Source organism: Catharus ustulatus, chromosome 23, assembly GCF_009819885.2.
Source record: "Catharus ustulatus isolate bCatUst1 chromosome 23, bCatUst1.pri.v2, whole genome shotgun sequence".
Lineage (NCBI taxonomy): Eukaryota > Metazoa > Chordata > Aves > Passeriformes > Turdidae > Catharus > Catharus ustulatus.
The window spans coordinates 6032731-6046969 of record NC_046243.1 but is presented as its reverse complement, the minus strand read 5'-3'; the positions used below and the strand labels follow the sequence as shown (position 1 = coordinate 6046969).

The 14239-nt window shown below is 52.9% G+C and overlaps 3 protein-coding genes across 3 annotated transcripts; 1 reads left to right on the top strand and 2 right to left on the bottom strand.

Moving 5' to 3' along the window:
• Positions 1–1576: 1576 nt before the first annotated feature.
• Positions 1577–2527, bottom strand: LOC117006609 (feather keratin 1-like). Its single transcript, XM_033079143.1, has 2 exons — positions 2456–2527; positions 1577–2145 (listed from the first exon to the last, which is right to left on the bottom strand). The coding sequence occupies exon 2, from the start codon at positions 2122–2124 to the stop codon at positions 1819–1821; it is 306 nt and encodes a 101-aa protein (XP_032935034.1). The 5' UTR covers positions 2125–2145; positions 2456–2527; the 3' UTR covers positions 1577–1818.
• Positions 2528–5256: 2729 nt separating this feature from the next.
• Positions 5257–5854, top strand: LOC117006585 (feather keratin 1-like). The gene has a single exon (XM_033079116.1). The coding sequence runs from the start codon at positions 5275–5277 to the stop codon at positions 5578–5580; it is 306 nt and encodes a 101-aa protein (XP_032935007.1). The 5' UTR covers positions 5257–5274; the 3' UTR covers positions 5581–5854.
• A 3905-nt stretch (positions 5855–9759) lies between these two features.
• On the bottom strand, positions 9760–10083 carry LOC117006471 (feather keratin 1-like). Its single transcript, XM_033078945.1, has one exon. It carries the CDS (start codon positions 10063–10065, stop codon positions 9760–9762), a length of 306 nt encoding a protein of 101 aa, XP_032934836.1. The 5' UTR covers positions 10066–10083.
• Between the last annotated feature and the right edge of the window lie 4156 nt (positions 10084–14239).

Below are 14239 nucleotides of genomic sequence, written 5' to 3'. Positions count from 1 at the left end.
TGAGATGGCAGATTGTGAACACAGGGGGGTCTGATGTAATAGAGGTCAGATCAGCGTGTGTGTCCACCCAGTGCCGACCCCGGGCTCGGCGCTGTCGTGTTTTCGCTTGTGGCTTCCCAGGACCGTATTTTCGGTCGCAAAAATAAAAATTGCTGTTTTGCTATTTAATTCGACTTGATTCGGTTATTATCTATAACACTATCGACCCTTGACAGAGAGATGGGCATTACTGACTTGTGATCAGAATCCAGATTTTACTGTGAGCTACATATGCTTCTGTTCCATTATCAGGAAGGCTAGGAATTATTTACTACATTCATTTAGTTAAACATCACACGGACAAACTTTATATTTCTACTTAGTTCAGTCTTCTTTCCTGTCACCAGTCTTGATCCAATCTTCTTGTAATCTTCAAAGCTCTGCTTGCTCTTGCCAAGGCATCTTGGCTATCCAACTGCATATGCCAATTAAATCTTGGCTGCCCTCCCTTGCACAGACCGTGGGCTTGTGGGACTCCCTCTCTTCCCCAGGGGAAGCAGCAGGACATTCATGTGTGCCCTGACAATGTTCATCTCTGCTGATGGGCCAGACTGGGCCAAAGCCAAAGCACCTGGGCTGGGTGTGCTGGGCAGCTGTGTTCTCCTAGAAGGTGCCAAGGGTTCCTGAAGTGTCCCATGAGCCACAACATTACACGATCCAGTGTGAAGCTCCAACGTCCAGGGGAGGAACCTGAGCATCCCCACCTGAAGCTGAGTGAATATAAGCCAAGTAGATTTTATGTTCTGTGGATTTTCCCAGGGATTTTCCCCCATCATTTCTCTGAGACTTACCCTACCACCTGACAGGCCCAGTCTGTGAAAACGTTGACCAAGACTGCCCAGCAGCCAAATCTCATCCCAGGGCTCATGGCTGCAGAGATCTTCACAATCTTGCCCTTTAGCTCTCTTCCTTTCTTTTGCCTTGTGCATGTCCCTGGGCGATGTGGTTGCATTTTCATCTTGCACTGCTTTCATGTTGTTCTATTGCTTTAGAGAATAATACCCAAAAAGGCCACAGATGTGTTTTCCTGTGCAATCACATTGTTCTACAATAACCCTCTGTGTGCACTTACAAACAGCCAACAGTGTTGGTTCTCTCCAATAAATCCCAAGGGATGTATTAACAAGAACCTGGGCTACCCCTCACCTTCTGCAGTGGGCCGTAACACAGACACGTGGAGGAGGACAGAAAGCAGCAATATCATAAAAAAGCACAGTCAAATCTCTCCTCTTAAAAGGCACTCAAACACCTTTTCCTAAATCTGTCACACAGAACCATCCCTGAGCAACACCTCCCTCCCTGGGAATCTTGGGAGACCGACAACAGGGAAAGGATGACACAGAGGCGTGGGCTGGGATGCAAGAGAAATTTAATGAGTCAAAAGATGAGAGCAAGGACACTCTGAGTAGAGGCCTCAGTGCAGAGAGCTCCAGGGTCAGCTTAGAATCTGCATCACACGGCTGTGGCAGAGATGCCAGCAGGTGTCCCTGTGCCTGACCCAGAGGGAGCAGAGCCAGCAGGTTCTCCCCAGGATGGCTGTGTGGGGTCACAGCCCAGGGTGCACAAGGGAACAGGGACACAGGAGGGAAAGGAGAGAGGGGCAGAGGGCAGAGGCAGGGATGGGCTGTGCTTGCCAAGAGCCCAGGCTGGCCCCATCCTTCTGCAGGAGCTGCTGGGGTTGCTCAGCCCCTGGGGAAGCCAAGAGCCGATGCTGCGTCCCCAGGGCGGTTCCATCCTGGCAGTCCCTGGCTTCCTTGCCCAGGGCCATGGCCAGCAGCTTCAGCAGGGGAGGCACCTCGTGCCACAGAGGCCACTGCCCAAGCCTGAGAGGCCAAAGCCCCCAGAGCTGATGGGCACTCCCTGAGAGCTGAGGATGCTGCCAACAGCAGCAGAGGTGGAGGATCCCACCACGGTGTTCTGGGGGAAGGAGCTGAGGATGGGGCCAGGCAGGGTCACCACCACAGGCGAGGGTTCGATGATGACGGTGGAGTCCTGGCACTGCCTGACACAGGGCTCATTGCAGCTGTTGGCCAGCGGGGTGGGGCCACAGGGCTGGCAGGGCCGGCACGGGCTGTAGCAGGACATGGCTTGGGGCTGCAGGTGCACCTGAGAGACAGGGAAGGGGGAAGCAGAGCACAAGGAGTGGGTGAGGATCAGCCTCTCACCCCACCACTAGGATGACCCTGCTTCTCTCACTGCAGAAGGCCCCACAAATCATGACAAAGTCCATAGAGATCCCCACCTCACCAACAGCTCAGGAGACACCAAAGCCAAACCCCAGTGTCAGTCTCTGCCACACCTTCTGCCTCCTTCCCTCACCCATGGCAAAGAGCCCCAGTGCCCAGCTGAAGACCAGAAATGCTTTAGAAATGCATTCAGAGGAAGACAAGGAGGAGGAGCAAGGCTCCAAACTCACCTTATTCCCAAGGAGCTGGAGATGTGAAGGGTGGATGAGAGAGTGAGGAGAAGGAGCTGCTTTTATACTGCTCCTGCACTGCCCCAGGCCCACAGTACCTGCACAGGGCCACAATTTTCCTACAGACTCATCTCCAAAGTAAATATCCTCCCTAATGCCACAGGCTGTGTTTTGCTTTCTATTCACCTTGTCATTTAACGTCCTAATTTCTGACATCCCCACTAGGTCATGAAGATCCCTTTCATGTTATGGATGAGAAGCCAAATGATTTTTTTGCAGGAACACATGAGTAATGGTTGCACTCTATGATCTTGGTGGTCTTTGCCAGTCCTTGTGATTCTGTGATTCAATAATTCTCTGATCAGTGGCAGGAATCAAGTCCCAAACAGTGCCCTGGGCCATTGGGTTCCTCCTCAATATCTGGGGAGGTGTTGGGTGCCTGGACCGTTCCCTGGTGCTCCCTCTCTCCTCACCCACGATGCCCTTTGGCTGCACAGTGTGGAGCCTGACCTGGATGACACACAAGCACAGGCCACTTTTCCAACAGATGCTGTCTGTGCTGAGAACACGCATGACACGTGTGAGCTGCCAAGCATCCCTTTTCCCAAGGCCAGGATGAAGCTGCAGGGTGATCCATCCCTGCCTTGGACAGCCTGCAGACATCACACACTCCTGCCTTGGCCTCACACCTCAAGGCTGACACACGGCCAACCCAAAATTAGAGTGTGACTTGCCACTGGTAGGGAGAGTGTCTCCCTGCAGATTTGCCTACTGAAGGCATTCCCTGCCCTCCTGGGACGCGGCCCAGCTGCCTCCATGGCTGCAGGGCAGGGGAGTGCAGCACTCCTTGATGTATTTTGAGAGCTGCTTTTGTACCCAGGGTGTTTCTGAGCACATTCCCTCCCTGAGCACCCCCAGGGATGTGGCACTGCACTTTCCCAAAGCTCTCACAGGCTGGGGAAATGGAGGAAGTTTCCTTCTCTCTCCAGTGGTGCTGGGCTGTTCTCTAGGCTGAGGAGGCACTTGCAGAATCAGAAAGGGGAGGGCTTATGTGCCAATGTCTGCAGAAGCCAGAGAGCTTTGCACCCCAGGATGTGTCCAAAGCAGTGGGGTGGTGTTTTCTGAAACCCCTCCTTTCAGCTCCTGCGCCCCCAGGAGAGCTCCCCTCCACAGCCAGGAGCCTCTGACCAGGGAGATGAGTCCTTGTGTCCATTCTGTCCCTCCACCAACATCTCCTCCTATTTTCCTGTGTTTTGCCTTGACTTCCCATGTTCTTTTGAACCACGAGGTGCCCCTGAGGTGCTGCCAGCTTTTCTGATCTCTTCTGCTCTTCTGAAGGCATATCTCACCTGCCAGATGCCTCAGTGGGTAGAAGAGTGTGAATGTTTGAAGTCCAGGGTCTGTATCCTCCCTGACCATCTCTTTCTCTCTGTCCTCAGTTGCAATCCCTGACTGCCAGCACCTCCCAAAGGAGCTCTGAGGTGTTTTCTTGAACACCAACACTCCTGTGTCCATCACCAGGTCACACACTTCCACGGGTGCAGTGTGAATAAATGTTCCCACAGCTGATCCTCCTCCTCTGCTCTGGGGAGGTTTTCCCTATCCCTATTTCTGATGAATATCAGGAGGTTGATCCTGTGACAGGAAAATTTGCCAGTGAAAACCAAAGCCCAGGAGCCTTGGAGAAGCTTCCCCTTTCCTGTAACCCCTGCCCCCAGTGAAGCTGCCCCAGCCAGCCTTGGCTAAAGCCTCCCTTTTGCTGTTGCCCTGTGTGCAAGATCTTCTTTCCCACCACAAGGTTTCCTGATTCAGCTCCAGGAGGCCTTTGGCTTTCCAGTCCTGGAATGCTCAGACAGCCTGGCCAACGTTCTGCATCAGCAGAGGCCATCAGGAGGAAGGGAGAGGAGAGCATTTCCCTGCAGAAGCAGTGTCCAGTGGGTGTTGGAGTGAGGTGAGAGGGAGGGGAGAGCAGCAGGCAGGACGTGCTGTGAGGACAGGAGCCTTTGGGTGCCCTGCTGCTCTGGGCAGGGCAGGGCAGAGCTGGGGCTGTCCCTGCAGAGGCAGCTGCCAGCAATGGCAAGGCACTGCCCGAGCCAACATCCCCTGCCTGCACGGCCCCTGCGGCACGGGGACACATCCTGTGCCTGCACAGACTCGCTCTGAGCCCAGGGATCCTCAGGCCTGGCATGGACACGGGAAAGGAGCTGCAACACACACCAAGCATGTCAGAAATGAGGAAATGAAATGGCAGCCTTGATGGAAATCAAACCACAGCGTGTGGTGTTAGGGAGGATATTTTGCTTTGGAGGTGAATGTGTTGGAAAATTACTGTCCTTGTGCAGTGCCTGTGGGCCTGGGGCAGTGCAGCAGCACTATAAAAGGGAGACCTTCTCCTTGCTCTCATCAACTCCTCTCACCTCCATCTCCTTGCAATCCAGGTGAGTCCAAAGCCTCTCTCCTCTTCCTCTTTTGGCCTTTTTGATCACATTCCCTGCTTTAATCCCATGTGGGTTCTTGAGAACAGCCTGTTATGGGAGAGGGACAGGGCAGAAGTTGTGCCTGGAGAGAGATTGGATTTTGTCTCAGATGTCTCCTGAGTTCTGACCTAGGTGTGCAAGTCCCTGGGCTTGGTCACTCTGTAGGAGATTCCTGGGGGCTTGGGCAAACAGTGAGGATGTTGGGCCAGTCGTAGCAGCCTCCTGCTGTCTTCTCCTTTGCTTTTCTCCATCATGGTGGGCCAAGAGACTGCTCTGACACAGCCCTTTCTCAATTCTGCTTTCCCCATCCCTGTCTCTCAGGTGCACCTGCAGCCCCAAGCCATGTCCTGCTACAGCCCGTGCCGGCCCTGCCAGCCCTGTGGCCCCACCCCGCTGGCCAACAGCTGCAATGAGCCCTGTGTCAGGCAGTGCCAGGACTCCACCGTGGCCATCCAGCCCTCGCCTGTGGTGGTGACCCTGCCTGGCCCCATCCTCAGCTCCTTCCCCCAGAACACCGTGGTGGGATCCTCCACCTCTGCTGCTGTTGGCAGCATCCTCAGCTCTCAGGGAGTGCCCATCAGCTCTGGGGGCTTTGGCCTCTCAGGCTTGGGCAGTGGCCTCTGTGGCACGAGGTGCCTCCCCTGCTGAAGCTGCTGCCCATGGCCCTGGGCAAGGAAGCCAGGGACTGCCAGGATGGAACCGCCCTGGGGACGCAGCATCGGCTCTTGGCTTCCCCAGGGGCTGAGCAACCCCAGCAGCTCCTGCAGAAGGATGGGGCCAGCCTGGGCTCTTGGCAAGCACAGCCCATCCCTGCCTCTGCCCTCTGCCCCTCTCTCCTTTCCCTCCTGTGTCCCTGTTCCCTTGTGCACCCTGGGCTGTGACCCCACACAGCCATCCTGGGGAGAACCTGCTGCCTCCCCCCTGTGTGGACACCTGATTGGAAAACTCATCTTGAAAAACAACCAACTGCTGTTTTTCCCTGGTGCTCTCTGCATTGGCATCTCAGCTTGGATTGACCTAATTTTCCCGTTTTGATTCATTAAACTTCTTTTGCATCGCAGCCCATGTTTTCCTCTCATTTCTTCCCCTGTAGATCCTCTCCCCACATGCCCAGAAAGAGAGGTGTTGCTCAGGGCTGGTTGTGGGAGGGGATTTTGGGGCATGGTTGTTCACACAGGCTCAATTTAAATATTCTTATTCATGCCCTATGTAACTCTGTTTTGTAATACCCTCTACTGACCTGCGGCTGTGGAGCATGGCTGGTGCTCTTCAATGATCATAGCCATGAGAAAGATGATATTTGGTCTCCCCTAAAGCATTCTCTTGCCTACACTCAGCAATGGACCTTCCCTACACTGCCTGGGCCTTCAGCTCCTCTCTCCAGCCAAGTGCTCCAACCTCCTCACCATCCTGCTCACCTTACACCAAACTCACTGCTCTTGCTCCTGGCAGCTCTTGCATTTCAGCCTGTGCCCAGCACGGGGATGGCAGCAGGCGAGTGCTGAGCAGAGCAGCACCGTGGCTCCCACCCCTCTCCTGGTTCCACTGCTGCTCACAGCCCAGGCTGCTGGTGCCATCCCTCGGTGCCAGGGCACAGTGGGACAGTCGCCCCTGTTCTGACAGGGTCATGTGCTAATTTGAGAGTAAAGCAGTGGGGGAAAGGAACCCCTCACAAATACCTTGAGTATTCAGGTTAGAGTTAAATGGTAATAAAAGTGAGAGCAATGTTGGATTTGTCTTTACAAACAAGCTTTGGGTCAGCTGGTAGACCTAAGTCTAGAATTGAGAGAAAAAAGAAACAATGGGAAGGATTCCTCTGACTGATGAATGGAAAAAGATATTTGCCTTTACAAACAAACTGTAGGTTTGCAGATAAATGAAATTGGATATTGGAAGATGAAAGAAGCAATGGGGAAAATCCATGAATTCTATAAGAATTAAAAATTCAATCAGAGGGTTATGAATTAGAGGATAATCTCAGGTATCAGGTGTTCCGGGAAATCTGTGCCTGTCGAGTACCTCAGCAATGGGGATTTAAGAGAGGGAAATTCGGCCGAGTAATTGGGATAAAAAGGAGGCTGCGTTCTCCAAAAATTGGAGAGATCCCAGGGGAATGCCCCATGGCCTCTCCCTTTATTCAAATAAAGTAAAAGGACTCCTCTGTCTCCTTTTTGACATAAACCTCTGGTGTTTGTGGATAAATTCTCCTGACAATTACAGTATGCACCATGACACAGAAAAACTGCCTTAACCGCACAAAGTGTGAGCCCAGCGTAGCACACTGCGGGTCAGGGTGGTGGTCACAGTCTAAGTGGTGGTTGCAGTTTTGTCCAAAGCAATGTTCCTATGGAAGGTCTGGTCCTGCCCCACATCTGTCAAGCAGTGGTGTTGCCCCAAATCCCCCGAGCCCCAGAGGATACACAGTCAGGTTCAGGAGGTTCCTCCCCCAGGGCAGGCAGCTGCACAATGGAACGATTTAATCCCTGCTGAATGTTGCAGTTGCCTAATCCTGCTGGGGCCATCGAGGCCATGATGGACCATTAGCAGAGATGAGCTCCTGAGGATGGGTGTGGTTATCCCAGCCCAGTCAGTTGTGAAGACAAAAAATCATTGCCTTGCAGAGTTTGTATCTTCTCCCCTAACACCCGGGCAGCGCTTGCAAATGATTCATGAGGAATGATGTCACTGGGAGGAGAATACATACTTTGGTTACATCCCACACTGAAACCCAGGACAGGTGAGTCCAAAAATCTCTTTCCCTGGGGCTGCTGCTTGCCAGGGGCTGAGGGAGGTGTGGGGAGACAGGGATGCTTCTGACTCTGAATTTCTGTGTGTAAACAATGGCAGGAAAGGTCAGGTGGGTGTGCTTGATATGGGCACCCAGGCTTGTGATATAAATAATCAATGTCTTTTCCAAATGTGTGATTATTGAGTCGTGGCACAGTGTGTAACAAATCTGATACTGTGGGCCACAGAACCAAACTCATTCTATGATTCCATGGGAATGCAGGTCTGTGAGAAGGCAGCCCACTGCACTCTGGCCCTCCTTTTGGGAATCCTTTTGGGAATCCTTTTGGGAATTTGGTTAGGATGGGACCTCCTGCAGTATGATGGGAAGCTGGTGCCTTTGTCTTGTCAGTAACATATTCACTGCTGAGTACTTGTGTCAAATGTTCAGCTTAAAGAGGAAAGAAAAAGAGGTGCACGGCTGGATTTGAACAAAGTAGGGAAATTTTATTTTGTTCTAGGGGAATTCTGTTCTGTTGATACAGCCCTGCCAAGAAGGACTTGGGGGTGCCTGTGGGATGATAGGCCTGCCACGAACCAGAGCTGTGCTCTGCCTGCCCAGAAAGCCACCTGTGTCCTGGGCTGCATCCAAAGCAGCTGGGGCAGCAGGACAAGGGAGGGGATTCTGCCACAGCCAGGGGAGACCCCACCTGCAGAGCTGCCTCCAGCTCGGGGCTCCCAGCACAGGGAGGACATGGAGCTGTTGCAGTGAGTCCAGAGGAAGCCAAGATTATCAGAGGGATGGAGCAGCTGTGCTGTGAGACTGGGCTGGCATTGCTGGTGTTATAGATAATAACCAAATCAAATCGAATTAAATAGCAAAACAGCAATTTTTATTTTTGCGACCGAAAATACGGTCCTGGGAAGCCACAAGCGAAAACACGACAGCGCCGAGCCCGGGGTCGGCACTGGGTGGACACACACGCTGATCTGATCTCTACCGCATCAGATCCCCCTGTGTTCACAACCTGCCATCTCAGAGTCCAGCTTTATACAGTTTTTCCTGTCCTGAGGCGAGAATTTCCTTTGTTTCTGCTGCAGATTCTCATATTTAGATTAAATCTTTTTTCTGGTGCTGCCCTGGACAAAGATCTTTCCTTCCTGTTGATGAAGGCTGTGTTTGCTCTGCACTGATGTGTAATTTTCCTTGGGAGTGCTTACGGGAACCAGCGGAGGTGATCGACTGTCTGATATGTGGTACTTAACAGGTCCTTTTCCAGTCCATTGTGGAGATCACCGGGCTAGGTCTGTTGATATGCTAATTACGGCCGTTGTCTATGGCCCCGGGTGCTTGGTGTTTTAAGACTTTTTTTTTTTACTTTATTTTATTTCATACAATCCTTTTATATAAACACGAATTTTAACATATATCACAGTGGGATTGCTCAGCCTGGGGAGGAAAAGCTTTGAGGTGACAGAATTGTGGCCCTGCAGCACCTGAAGGGAATTTGCAGTCACAATGGAGAGAGACAATTTACAGGAATGTGTAGTGGCAGGACAAGGGGAATGGCTTCACACTGACACAGAGTAGGTTTAGATTGTATATCAAGAAGTATTCCTTTATTATAAGGCTGGGCAGGCCCTGGCACAGGGTGCCCAGAGCAGCTTTGGCTGCCCCAGGATCCCTGGAAGTGTCCAAGGCCAGGCTGGACAGGGCTTGGAGCAATCTGGGACAGTGGAAGGTGTCCCTGCCCATGGCCGGGGGTGGAACTGGATGAGCTTTAAGGTCCTTTCCAGCCCAAACCGTTCTGGGATTTCATCATTCTTTTCAGATCCATTCAGACAGGGAAACTCAGAGCCCAGAGGGTCACTCAGGGCACACTGAGCACACCCAGTGCCAGCCTGTGCTGACAGCCAGTGCAAAACCAGCCCCAACAACCCCCTCCCACAAACAGCCCTGGGACAACATCTCTGCCCTGGGAGAGTGTCTGCAGGGCAAAGGATGACACAAAGGCAGGGGATGGCATGCAGCAGAATTTATTGAGTCAAAAGAGGGAAATGAGGGGGATCCAGGTGGAGGCCACAGTGCAGGGAGCAGCTTCAGCAGGGGAGGCACCTCGTGCCACAGAGGCCACTGCCCAAGCCTGAGAGGCCAAAGCCCCCAGAGCTGATGGGCACTCCCTGAGAGCTGAGGATGCTGCCAACAGCAGCAGAGGTGGAGGATCCCACGGCGGTGTTCTGGGGGAAGGAGCTGAGGATGGGGCCAGGCAGGGTCACCACCACAGGCGAGGGCTGGATGGCCACGGTGGAGTCCTGGCACTGCCTGACACAGGGCTCATTGCAGCTGTTGGCCAGCGGGGTGGGGCCACAGGGCTGGCAGGGCCGGCACGGGCTGTAGCAGGACATGGCTTGGGGCTGCAGGTGCACCTGAGAGACAGGGAAGGGAAAATCAAGGCATGAAAGGGATTGGAATTGCAACCTGTCACCCCATAATGAGTGAAATCCTTTCCCTCAGCACCAGTGAGCCCCAGCAAGAATAATCATGTCTATGGAGGAACCCTTCTTGCCCACAGCTCAGGAGACAGACTATTCTATATCCTTAATTTTCCATGGAATAGTTTTCCTCTGCCATGGGAAGCAGTACTGTGTTTTGGGAACGTGAGAAGAAGTCTCAATAGAGGATTATGTGGAAAGTGTAGAAGGACAAGGAGAATGAGAAGGAGGACAAGAAAGGGCTCCGAACTCACCTTGTTCCCAGTCAGATGGAGGAGAGGTGAGTGGATGAGAGAGTGCTTAGCAGGGCCCATTTTTATACTGCTCCCACACTGCCCCAGGCCCACAGTCACTGCAGGAGGACAGCAATCATCCCACAGACTCATCTCTAAAGCAAAATATTTGACCTAATGCCCCAGGTGGTGTTTTAGTTTCCATCAATGCTGCCATTTCATTTCCTCATTTCTGACTCACCCTCTGGGTCACAGAGGCTCCTTTCAAGTACCTGGATGAGGAGCCCAAGGATTTCCTGCTCAGGTGCCCATCAGCACAGGCAGCAGATGTGCTCCACTCCATGGAGGGGCTGTGCAGCCTGAGCTCTGGGCAGATCTGTTTGCAGCTCCTTGTGCAGGGCAACGTGCACATCTTCCCACCAAGGCAGTGGCTCTTGGACACCTAAAGGCCACTGTGCCAGACTATGGAGCCCATCCCTCTCCCTCCCTGCTGCTTCCCTGCTCAGCCAGGAGCCACTGGGCATTGCCTCTATAGACAGGTGGCCTGCACTGCTGTTGTCAGATGCCTTCACTCAAGGAAATCTCCTTCTGAGGAAACAATTGCCAGTTGAAAGTCATCCCTTCTTGTGGCAGTCTCTGGGGTCCACAAGCTGTATCATCATTAGGCTTGCAGAAGAATGTTGTTCTCTCCAATTCCTTGATTCCTCAATAAACCTCTGCTCTCTTGATGTCACCATGAGCTTTAGCAGCAGCTTTGGGCACTTCCAGCAGCAGAGTCAAAGACCTGGACTCCTTTTGCAGACACAGTGAGAGTCCTGCAAGCCCCCTGGGCTGAGGGAGTGCTGACAGGACATGGAGAGGGCAGTGGCCATGGGGCTGCCTGGAGCTGTCCTCCAGTGCTCAGAGATGGTTTTACTGGGACATGGTGGGGCTGCCCTGGCAGCAGGGGCATTCAGCTCTCTGTGGGCCAGCACACAGGATGCCAAAAGGCTGACACACGGCCAACCCAAAATTAGAGCGTGACTTGCCCCTGGTAGGGAGAGTGTCTCCCTGCAGATTTGCCTACTGAAGGCATTCCCTGCCCTCCTGGGACACGGCCCAGCTGCCTCCATGGCTGCAGGGCAGGGGAGTGCAGCACTCCTTGGTGTGGTTTGAGAGCTGGGTTTGTAGCCAGGGCCCCTCTGAGCACATTCCCTCCCTGAGCATCGCAGGGATGTGGCACTGCAGAGTTTGAAAGCCGTGAGATCACAGCAGAGGTCTGTGCCCAGTGATTCAAGAGTTCTTCTTTTTGCAGTGCAAGATTTACTTTTTTGCCACCTTCTTGAAGGCAGAAAAACTTGCATGGGCCAAGTCCCCCAGTTCATTTCCAGTGCTCACATGCTTTTTGTGACAGCTGTGATTTCAAAGGGAGTTGAAAGTGACCTTTAGGTGACACCAACCATCACTCCTATGAACACAGCATCACATCAGACACACTTGTGTCAGGATAAAACATTTAAATGTTCCCACACTTATCCTGTTGCAGTCTGGAGAAGTCTTCCCTTTTCCTGACAACCCGAGGAGCATCAGGAACTCAAATTGCTGACAGCAATTGCTGCCAGTAAAGAACAAGTCCAAGAACCCCTGGAGTACCTCTGCCAGGCATGTAACCCTTGCCTTCAGGGGAGCTGCCCTGTTGAACACTGGAGTTTGCCAATGCTCCCCTTTTCCTGAAGACCTTCTTGTTGCCCTCCATGTGCTTTGCCTTATTCAGCTCCAGATGGATTTTGGCTTTCCTAACCCCAACCTGGATACTCCATCAGCCTGGCAAACATTCACCCCCCACCAGAGCAAAGGGCATCAAGAGGAAGAGAGATGAAACATTGGCTCAGACAGGGTGCCTGGAGGTGCTGCAGATCTCTACCCTTGTAGAGAGAGGGAAGAAAGGGACACATCCCTAAGCAGGAGGAACTTTTGGGACTGTAGAGACATGTGGGAGCAGAGCTGGGCATGTCTTACACAGGCAGCTGCAAGGAATTGTACTTCAGTGCCCCAAGCCAACATCTCCTGCCTGCACGGGACCGTTCCAGCACCACTGGCCCAACTGACATGGCTCTGCCTGGGATATTCTTTAGCTGCTTACTGCACCACATGAAAGGATCCTACAGAGGAGGGTGAGAATGTCACAAATGAGGAAATGAAGTGGCAAGGTAGATGGAAACATAACCTGAATCAGTGCCATCACATGGGATATTTTGTTTTCAAGGTGAGTCTGTTGAAAAATTACTGCCCTTGTGCAGGACTGTGGGCCTGGGGCAATAAGAGAGCTGTATAAAAGCAGGCTCTTCTCCTCACCCTCTCACATTCACTCTGCTCACCTCCATCTCCTTAGAACAAGGTGAGTTTGAAGCACATTCTCCATTTTCTCCTTCTCCTCTGGGATTTCTCAACACATATCTGTGACTTTATCCCATGTGAGACCATGCAGATGCTTTTTGTGAGAGGTGGAAAGGAGTGGGAGATGTGTGACTGCTGGGTCTTGGCAGAAGCATTGCCCCAGTTTTGGGCTGATTGGAGCTTGAGCTCTTGGTGGAGTTTGTGTGAGGGGAAGAGCCCAAGTGCCTCCAAAAACCCCCATCAGCTCTCATTGCCAGCTCACACCTTGGGTACCTCATGGTGAGGTCACAGTTGGATCCTCACCTGCTCCTTGTGATTTAGTTCCCCCTTCCCTGTCTCTCAGGTGCACCTGCAGCCCCAAGCCATGTCCTGCTACAGCCCGTGCCGGCCCTGCCAGCCCTGTGGCCCCACCCCGCTGGCCAACAGCTGCAATGAGCCCTGTGTCAGGCAGTGCCAGGACTCCACCGTGGCCATCCAGCCCTCGCCTGTGGTGGTGACCCTGCCTGGCCCCATCCTCAGCTCCTTCCCCCAGAACACCGTGGTGGGATCCTCCACCTCTGCTGCTGTTGGCAGCATCCTCAGCTCTCAGGGAGTGCCCATCAGCTCTGGGGGCTTTGGCCTCTCAGGCTTGGGCAGTGGCCTCTGTGGCACGAGGTGCTTTCCCTGCTGAAGCTGCTCCCTGCACTGTGGCCTCCCCCTGGATCCCCCTCATTTCCCTCTTTTGACTCAATAAATTCTGCTGCATGCCAGCCCCTGCCTTTGTGTCATCCTTTGCCCTGCAGACACTCTCCCAGGGCCGAGATGTTGTCCCAGGGCTGTTTGTGGGAGGGGGTTGTTGGGGCTGGTTTTGCACTGGCTGTCAGCACAGGCTGGCACTGGGTGTGCTCAGTGTGCCCTGAGTGACCCTCTGGGAGCTGAGTTTCTCTGCCTCTTTGGGTCAGCACAGAATTTCCCTACATTGTCCAGGAACAAACATCTACTCTGTTTGCACTTCTTTTCCTTTTCCTTACTCAGCTCAACACTGTGACACCAGTACTGAGCAGTGAATGTGTTGCTGACCAGACAGAGGCACTGGATTCCCATCAGACTCCAGCAGATCCCATGGATCTGAAAGGATTCTGAAAAGGAGGGACAGAGTGAATTGTGCTGCCTTCTCACAGACCCCTGCCATCATGAAACCCAGAACTGGTTTTGTTGGAAGAGATTGCTAAAAATCATTTAGTGCAACCCTCCTGCTATGGATGGTATCCCAGTTCCAGCTGGCCTATTCCAGTTTAAAACTCCTGCCCCTTGTCCAATCACTTGATAGAATGCCTCTCTCCAAATTCCTTACACCACCCCTTGATGTACTGAAAGGCTGCAGTGAGGTCCCTGAGATCCTGCTCTTCTCCTGACTCAAAGACCTCAGCTGCATCAGCTGCCCTTTAGAGCAGGGGGATGCACCCAGGTGTGCAGCTGTGACCATTTTTGCTGCCCTT